Consider the following 9,671-nt stretch of genomic DNA (forward strand, 5'->3'; position numbering starts at 1 on the left):
ACTGCATGCACATACATACATACATACATACATACATACATACATACATACATAGAATTCCATACACACATACACATTTCACACACAATCATAGCACACCATACACACATACATAGCACACCACGCACACTTGCACATTGCACACCACACACACACACACACACACACACACACACACACTGTACTCACAGATATAGCACACCATATATATATATATATATATATATATATATATACACACATGGCAAGCACATACATAGCACACCATATATACATACATACATACATACATACACATTGCACGCACATACATTGCACCATACTTGCCTACTTTTGAAAAAGCATTTCAGGGAGATGTGAAAGTAACACCTATCAGCGCGGACGGGCTTTGCTACATATAAGAGGTGTGTCATAAAAATGACTTACATCCAAATGTAAATGAGCCCCAAAGTTAGTAAGATCTACTTGTTGAAGAACAGACAGTGATATTTTGCAGGATTTGTTTGTGTATTGTGTTTTACAAGAGGTTCCATATACTGTAAGTGGCCATGAGAAACCTTATTTAAAATGCATGTAGCCTTAGGGAACATTGGTGGTCATTCCGAGTTGATCGCTCGTTGCCATTTTTCGCAACGCAGCGATTAGGTGGAAAATGCGCATGCGCATGGTACGCAGCGCGCATGCGCAAAGTTATTTAACACAAAACTTAGTAGATTTGCTGGTGTTCGTGCGGCACTTTTCAGTCGCACTGCTGATTGGTGAGTGATTGACAGGAAACGGGTGTTTCTGGGAGGTAACTGAGCGTTTTCCGGGAGTGTGCTAAAAAAACGCAGGCGTGCCAGGGAAAAACGCAGGAGTGGCTGGAGAAACGGGGGAATGTGGCTGGCCGAACGCAGGGCGTGTTTGTGACGTCAAACCAGGAACTAAACGGACTGAGCTGATCGCAGTCTAGGAGTAGGTCTGGAGCTACTCAGAAACTTCGGGAATTATTTAGTAGCAGTTCTGCTAATCTTTCGTTCGCTATTCTGCTAAGCTAAGATACACTCCCAGAGGGCGGCGGCCTAGCGTTTGCAATGCTGCTAAAAGCAGCTAGCGAGCGATCAACTCGGAATGAGGGCCATTGTGCCTTATCACCAATGCAGGGAGATCCCACTGATGAACCAATCGCACTGATGAAAATCACTGATGATCGCACTTATGAAAAATATCTCTGATTTCTCTTTTTCCTCCAAGAATGTAATAGCTGCATAATGGGGGTAATGTGCAATCAGGGAGATTGCTGGTCTATTCAGGGATTTGGAGAGATTGCTGCTATTTCAGGGAGTCTCCTGCAGAATGCGGGATGGTAGGCAACTATGCATAGCACAACGTATACTCACACTGCACACACATACATAGCACACCATACACACACATACACAAAGTACACACATACATAGCACACCATAGACACATACACAAAGCACACACATACATAGCACCCCATACACACATACACAAGGCACACACATACATAGCACCCCATACACACAAACTTCACACACATATATAGCAAGCTATACACACACACACTGCACACACATACATAGCACACCATACACACATACACAAGGCACACACATACATAGCACCACATACACACAAAATGCACAGACATACATAGCACGCTATACACACACACTGCACACACAAACACAAAGCACACACATACTGTACATAGCACACCATACATATTACACAGCCAGCCTCTAAGTGTGGATAAGAGCAGGCAGGCAGCTGCCGTGTTACATAGAAACATAGAATTTGACGGCAGATAAGAACCACTTGGCCCATCTAGTCTGCCCCTTTTTTATCCTTTAGGTAATCTCAACCCTTTTTGAACCTTAATTCAAAATGTGTTAATGACACAGGTGCCTTTACTCTGCTTGGCTCCAACTCCACCCCAAATAAAAACATAATAATACATTGGTGCACTGCGGTGATGGATTGGCGGACAGTGGGGGTTTCTAGGTACTCAGAAACCCCACCTGTGTGCCCACATGGGTGTATATATGGAGATAACAAGAACATAGCATTATCTTGAAAGAAATCAGTTGTAATAAGTTACTGAATCCCGTATGTTTTCGAATTTCCAGCCAGGAAAAGGGACTGTTATTTGGGATTTTCTTTCTCCTGCCTTTGGGCAGGTGAAAAAAAAATTGCAGATGCTGCCGGCTATTGCGGCTAATTGAATTAGTCCCCGAGGATCAATTAGCTGTGGTAATTTACAGCTGCTAATTGAATTCCCCCTCAAACTCAGCTTAAATAAAATAAGTATTATTCTTGCCTATTAATGTACTTTACATAAAACATTTCTGTTAAGTTGCTAAAATATGTTTCAGAAATTTATTTATTTCAAAGCAAACGGATTAATCTTACTGTTCAAAAAGTTTTTATTTGTCCTTCAGACTACAATTATTATCTGACACTGATATCATTCTACAGAACTGACATGACAACATGTTTAAAATTGTCTAAATTTTGCTCCGGAATTGCTAAGAAGACATACTTTATACTGGCTGCAAATGTCCAATACTGATTTCTCGTCTTACAGAAGAGCCTTTACTTACACAGTTACAGTATATTATTCCCGAGTGTGTCATATGCTGCTTCATACAGTATGTCTCCTATGTACAATTATACCAATGTTCTGCAATAACACAGGGGACACTCTTCCTGGGAGATTCTTCCAAATTGATGATTACTGTATGGCAGTGGTTCTCAAACTCGGTCCTCAGGACCCCACACAGTGCATGTTTTGCAGGTAACCCAGCAAGTGCACAGGTGTATTAATTACTCACTGACACATTTTAAAAGGTCCACAGGTGAATCTAATTATTTCACTTGTGATTCTGAGAGGAGACCTGCAAAACATGCACTGTGTGGGGTCCTGAGGACCGAGTTTGAGAACCTGTGCTGTATGGTGATTTCTTTTTGTTATAAATTTTAGTTTTAAGCTTTAGAACTCCAAAATAAACAGCCCGATTGAGACAAGATCGCTGCTGTGTGTTTTTGCGCACAGCGGATGATTATCAAACTACTGCACATGCGTATGTACTGCCATTCGCATGTGCGATGGACAGCAGCAACAGGATGATGCGAACATTTTGATTGCGCGGGCATTCACAAGGTGTTTGACAAGACAAGACCGTTTGTGGGTGATAACTGACCGTTTTCTGGGAGTGTCCGTAAAAGCGCAGGTGTGCCCAAGTGTTTTCAGGGTGGGTGTGTGACGTCAGTTCCAATCCCCGATCAGCCTGTTTCCTTCACACTGGAGGAGTAAGTCCTGGGCTACGCTCACACTGCACACACTGCACAGAATGGGAAAAACATTCGATGGTAAATGTGATACGAACGATTTTGCAGTTGTCCGCTGACCGAGGGGAATTCTCGCATGGCGTACACATGCAATCGCACACTTGCACGGGGTGAATTTTCACTCCCCATGGGCAGCGACTATCTGATCGCAGGACAGTGTAATTTGCAGCTCAGTGATCAGTTCTGAATTGGCCCTAAAGAGAGGTGAAAGCATTCGGTGCCCAGTGCAAAAATGATTCAAGTTAGGATGAATATATTCACAATCAGGGCTGGATTAAGGTGGGTGGGGACCCAGGGGCAATGAAGTTGTGGGGGCACCCACTGCTACAATAGCCCCCCCAAGACACTCTCACACACACACACAACCTCTACACACACACAACCTCTACACACACTGACAACAAGGTTGAAAAATGGTCCTTGATTGAAAAAAAAGATGTAAAATTGGCTCATATAATGCCATGTCATTACATGTGTCATTGGTCTGATTTGTTAACATCTTTTTACTTATCCCTTCTTAGGGTAGTGGAAATTTTCTTTCAATCCATATTGTGATCCAATCAGAAATAATAATGATTGATATCAAATGAATCCAATGTGTTTTCTGACTAATTCTGTATCAATAGTCTCTGTTGTTTATTATCTTTTAGATTTTATATCTATCGCTATATTTTTTTTAAAGTAATGCTATACTGTAGTTCTGTTATAATTATCTCTGATTTTCTTATTAATATGCAGAAACAATATCTATTCCTCATTGGGTCTATTAGAGTGTAATACAATAGCTGAAATAATTTATTTCTCATCCATATTTCTGTATCGACAGAACTCATAAAATGTTGGTTTATTCCATTTTGTTATTGTTAATTATCTATTTACTTGTGCCCACTTTATTTTATTAAGACATACTGTACTACTTTGATTATGCTAATTATTATTTGGCTAATCTTAGCTTGTACCTATTGCGAGTGATACAGTTTTGGCATCTGGTATTTAATATTAATACATTTGGGTTAGCTTCATTGTGCAATAATTATATTCAATGGATTATAGTAGAGGAATACCCAAAATAATTGATTGCTTTTGCCATATACAAAATTGCTGCTTACCAATGCCAAAGTTTAAAAAACATATATAGGTGTGAGTATTAATTGTGTTATGTGTGGGCTTGACAATTTTCTACCTAAATAGTTACATTTTTTTTATTAATAAGTTAATTATAATGTAAAAATAATATATTCTCATAAAAATGTAAATAAAAGTAAAATTGTTTGAATTTTCTTCTATAACCATACTGTATTTTTTTATTGATGTTATGAATATAAGAATCCCTTAAAGTATTTAATACATTGTTGATTGAACGCTTGCTACATTTATTTGTATTTATGGTTTTGTGTGTTTTCTTATGTATATATTTTAATACTGTAGTTTGTGAATAGAATATGTTCAATACATTATATATTTCTGCTGCTATTATTTTTAATTATTTCTGTGTTGTTATTTTCTTCTTCCTTTCCATCTGAGACTTTTTTTGTTAACTACAACATTGTGTCTGTGTTTTAATTTACTTTTTGCTACTATTGTACATTTGAACATTGTTTGCTTTTAACTTTTAAGGGTTTCACATTCCTCCATTCCAAGTAGTATTTAACGAATGCTCTATTGCAGAAATATAATAATTGGATGTTAATAACATTATCAATAATTGAATGCATAAGATTTATTACAGATGGTTATTTGCCTTTGTATCTCTTCTATGGTGATATTATTCTAACCCTAGTTCATTTTGTCTGGACTGACCTATGGCTGTCAAACTTATGTGTAAATTGTTTAGTTGAAAATACAGTAGCATTCTAATTATTGTTCTCATTGGGGAGCATCCTTCTCATTAGGGAGGTTTGTAGAGTCTCAAATTTCAAGATTATAGAATTAAGGTCTCTGCCTCTCTCCATCAGACTGCCCTTTCAGAAACTGAAGACTTTGAACTGAAGTTTCTTTAAACTGTCCCTGGGAACTTTCATAAGGTACCTTGCTATTTATGTTCATGTTTTTGTATCTATCAAGGTCATTTTAACCATTTTTGATATAACCCACTTCTTCCAAAGTTTTCTCTTTGAGATGGTGACTGGTCATTTCCATATATTTAAGTTTATAGTGACAAATCTGCATATATGTATATATTACTCCCAAAGGCCCTAAAGGTTTGCGGAATCTTTAATTTTCTAGGTTTTCTAATAGTTGTCTTGATTTTCTTTATATTGTAACACATACACTCCGTGCACTTTACACATTTGAAGCACCCACATATATTTGTATTACTAGGTGCAAAATATTTGTTCTGTTTGTTCTTATTATTGCAGATGCAATATTACATTTTGTCAGTGTAAAAAAACACTCAAGGGTGTGCAAGAAAAACACTTGGCATGTGCATGATACTGTATAAGCAAATGAAGCAAACTGTTCCTTTCTGATTCATTCATACACTTTAATATTATATCCCCAATAAAAATCACACATTATTCTATTTTTTTACCATATGTACAAATGGAAAACTGAAGGGCAAAAGTAATTTAAAAAAAATAGGATAGCTTTTGAAAAATAACAATTTATTGTAATTGTCCCAATTTTTACTCTGATATTGTAAAGAGAATATTCCATTATATAATCCAATTTTCATTACATTTTTAATAATACAAAGTATCATGTAGTATCTCAACTGTTTTTATCATTCAGGTTCCAATTCACATTTCATTTTCTAACATTCCATATTAGCAAATCCATGCCAAATCAAATCTGCATGCAGGTAAATGGGGATGCAGTTAATATCCAAGCTATTGGGATCCTGGAGTCAGGTGGCCGACACTGTAATCCCAACAGCCGGTGAAAAGCCGCCGGTTGGAATACCGACAAATGTGGTTTATTCCCACTTGTTTGGTTGGTCCACGCCACCAACCAAGTAGGAATACAACCTGTGGAGAGCAAAGTAAGCCACTGGGCCCGAAGTGTGGCGAGCACCAGTATTCTGACAGACGGGATGCCACTGTCGGTATAGTGACAGCCGGCATCCCATCTGCCAGTATATTGCATTTATTCCGGTGAAAGGTCTGTGTCATGCTTTGCAAACTAATAGCAGTTCCATTCACATGGCATTTTCTAAGCTTACTGTATACAGTATGAACCTATGGGTAATGAAATTAAAATTTTTATAATATTTATAACTATTTTCTATTGGTTAATTGTAATTAAAACAATAATAAACAACAGCAACAAACTCATCCTGGAACACTGTGTTCAGCAGAGCCATCATAATCTTAATTTACGGGTATATGTACTAAAGAGCCATCTGTCAAAGTCAATGACCATTGGTAGATTTGACTGATGGATATAAACCGGCAATAGAAAATAATAAAAAACCTTTGCTTGTTTGGAATACATTTTTATTGTTGTTTTAAAACTGTCAAAACCAGTGAAAGTGACTTTCTATTCGAAGTGCAAACTGCCCATCATCTGCAGGACAGACAGCCCCATTCCCTCAGAAACTGCCAGACCAGGCTGCAATTTACAGAGAATGTGCTTCCTGTGGGAAGCCACTTCCTGCCTAATTGTCAGCCCTACCTGGCTTCTATGGGTTACAGCATATGCAGTCAAAAGAAGCCAGATTTTTGCACATGCACAGTCGAGATGCCAATTGTGTGCATACTCCAGTCCTGGAATCTGTAAGCTTCATTGCGCTGGTGCCAGTACCCAGCTGTTTTTTCGCCTCCTCCTCATCAGAGATGGGTAGCGGCAGCCTCTGTAGGGTAGCGGCAGCCTCTGTACCCTGAATACTGTAGGTTGGAGCCACCACTGGTCAAAACCACTAATGATTGTAGACTTTAACAAATAACACATTAGAGTTATTAGAAAGATGACTTCAGACTATGTTATATAAATACATTTAGTTATGTCCATATTACTGAGATCATTTAAAAAATATTGTTTTTTACTTTTTTGGCAAGCTCCTATGTTTTTAGTCAAAAATTTGCATACTATGAGGTGTAATGGGAGCAGAGTTTGTGAAATGTCCGGTTTTGCTTGCAAAAGACATTTTGCAAACTTGGCCAATGTAATAGCGTCCAAGTTCATGAAAATTCAGATGTTTTCTACTATGAACTAGAGTGCCCGGTAAAAAGTCGGATCCAGATGTTTTGCCCATGTTAAGAATACATCTCGGCCGATGTAATGGAGTCAGAGTTTGTAAGACTTCAAAGTTCTACAAAGTTGTACATAAATAGAGGGTTTTTTTTGGGTGAGTTGTATTTGTAAATGTTGAAAATCAATAAAGTAAGCAATTATAGCATATGTACAACAAATAAACTTTAAAAAAATATTTCTAACCTTAAAATCAAACAAAAATACTTTGATCTCTCAAAATAGTCTGTGTACTGTTCCTGTCAGTTTTGCAAATGTTCTCATGGAAAATGCATTTTATACATAAAGGGATACAATAGGACACACAAGCAGATACTTCGGATTAAATTGTTATGTGACATGGCTATAGTCAGTGTATAATTACGGCTGTATCTGCATAGGAAACAATATGCTACAGTGTTTCCTGCCAAACACCGGAACATACTTTGGTATTTTGACAGCTGCAATTATACGCTCACTATAGCCATGCCGCATATTATTTTAATCAGCATAATCTGCTTGTGCATCCTGGAGTACTGGGGTTTATATAGGGTGTGTGTTGCTTCAATCATGTGACTTTTGGGTGCCAAAGGGTGACTTTCTCTCACACTGTGCAACTGTTCTACTATAAGACATATTCCAGTTTGTCTGAAAAAGTCAAATGCTTCCTGGTCTTAATCCCACTAGAAGTCAGATCCAATTTACATTTGGAGCTCAAAAGAAATTACATTGGCTGATTTACGGGAAAGAGTTGCACATTATAATGTCTGAGTTTGTTCATCTTTTCCCCGGATGCTAAACTCGGCTCCCATTACATCCTGGCATTTATGTAAAAAAAACTCCTATATTTTTAGTACCAGAATTTTAATTCTGCATTTTAGAAAGGCTGATTTTACATCATTATTCCTAAGTGTATATATCATAGGATTCAGAACTGGTGTAATAATTAGGTAAAAAATAGCAATGAATTTGTCTGTTCCTGGTGTAGAGCTTGACCTAGGTTTCAGGTAAGCAGCCATACATGAGCCATAAAATATTGTCACAACCATCATATGAGACCCACAGGTGGAGAACGCTTTCTGCTGTCCGCCTGCAGATTTAATTTTTAAAATACTGAAAATAATTTGGAAATAAGATATTACAATAAATGTCACTGGGACTATAAGAATAATTGAACCTACAACAAAAATGACTAATTCAATAAGCATAATATTTTCACAGCCCAGTGATAATACTTCTGGCAATTCACATAAAAAATTATTAATTTCATTATTGTCACAACGATTTACACTAAGTGTAAGAGTCACCACTGAAATAGAGGAAAGAAACCCACATAGCCATGTACTGATAGCTAGTCTCACACAAACCATCTTACTCATGATTGTAGTATATTGTAGTGGATAACATATAGCTATATAACGGTCATAAGCCATAACAGCAAGCAGAATACACTCTGTTTCTCCTAAGGAGAGAGAAATATACATTTGTGTCACACACTCAGCATAAGAGATAGTTTTCTTTACTGACATCAAATCTTTCAACATCCTCGGTACACTGGTAGATGAATAGCAGAGATCCAGAAACGAGAGGTTGCCAAGGAAGAAATACATAGGTGTGTGAAGGCTGACATCAGACAGGATTAGAGTAATGATGGATATGTTCCCAATTAATATGACTATATACACAAGCAGGAAGACAATGAAAATAAAAACTTGGATTGTAGGCTCACTGGAAAGTCCAAGAAGAATAAATTCCGTTACTACTGTATCATTGTTCCCAGGCATTCTTTAAAATAAAATGGAAAATTATCTCAGTTATCTGTCATTAGTGCTCATTAATGTTAGTTATTAAATTATTATTTTTTTTAAAAATGAATCACCTAAATATTACTTTGCAATTATGGTCACTATATAGCAACAGATAAAAGGCCTATAAATTAAAATAAAGTGTACAGTGGGGATAATTCTGAGTTGATCGCAGCAGGAAATTTTTTAGCAGTTGGGCAAAACCATGTGCACTGCAGGGAGGCAGATATAACATGTGCAGAGAGAGATAGATTTGGGTGTGGTGAGTTCAATCTGCAATCTAAATTGCAGTGTAAAAATAAAGCAGCCAGTATTTACCCCGCACAGAAACAAAATAAC

The 9,671-nt window shown here is 37.3% G+C and overlaps 1 protein-coding gene across 1 annotated transcript; it reads right to left on the reverse strand.

Annotated features, from left to right (window-relative positions):
* Nucleotides 1-8,369: 8,369 nt before the first annotated feature.
* On the reverse strand, nt 8,370-9,311 carry LOC134943585 (olfactory receptor 2B6-like). Its single transcript, XM_063932342.1, has one exon. The coding sequence runs from the start codon at nt 9,309-9,311 to the stop codon at nt 8,370-8,372; it is 942 nt and encodes a 313-aa protein (XP_063788412.1).
* Between the last annotated feature and the right edge of the window lie 360 nt (nt 9,312-9,671).

This window comes from Pseudophryne corroboree, chromosome 7 (assembly GCF_028390025.1).
Source record: "Pseudophryne corroboree isolate aPseCor3 chromosome 7, aPseCor3.hap2, whole genome shotgun sequence".
NCBI classification, from domain to species: domain Eukaryota; kingdom Metazoa; phylum Chordata; class Amphibia; order Anura; family Myobatrachidae; genus Pseudophryne; species Pseudophryne corroboree.

Excerpts from the sequence above, each read along its gene's own strand:
- LOC134943585 (XM_063932342.1), bottom strand. The coding sequence starts at position 9,311 with ATGCCTGGGAACAATGATACAGTAGTAACGGAATTTATTCTTCTTGGA.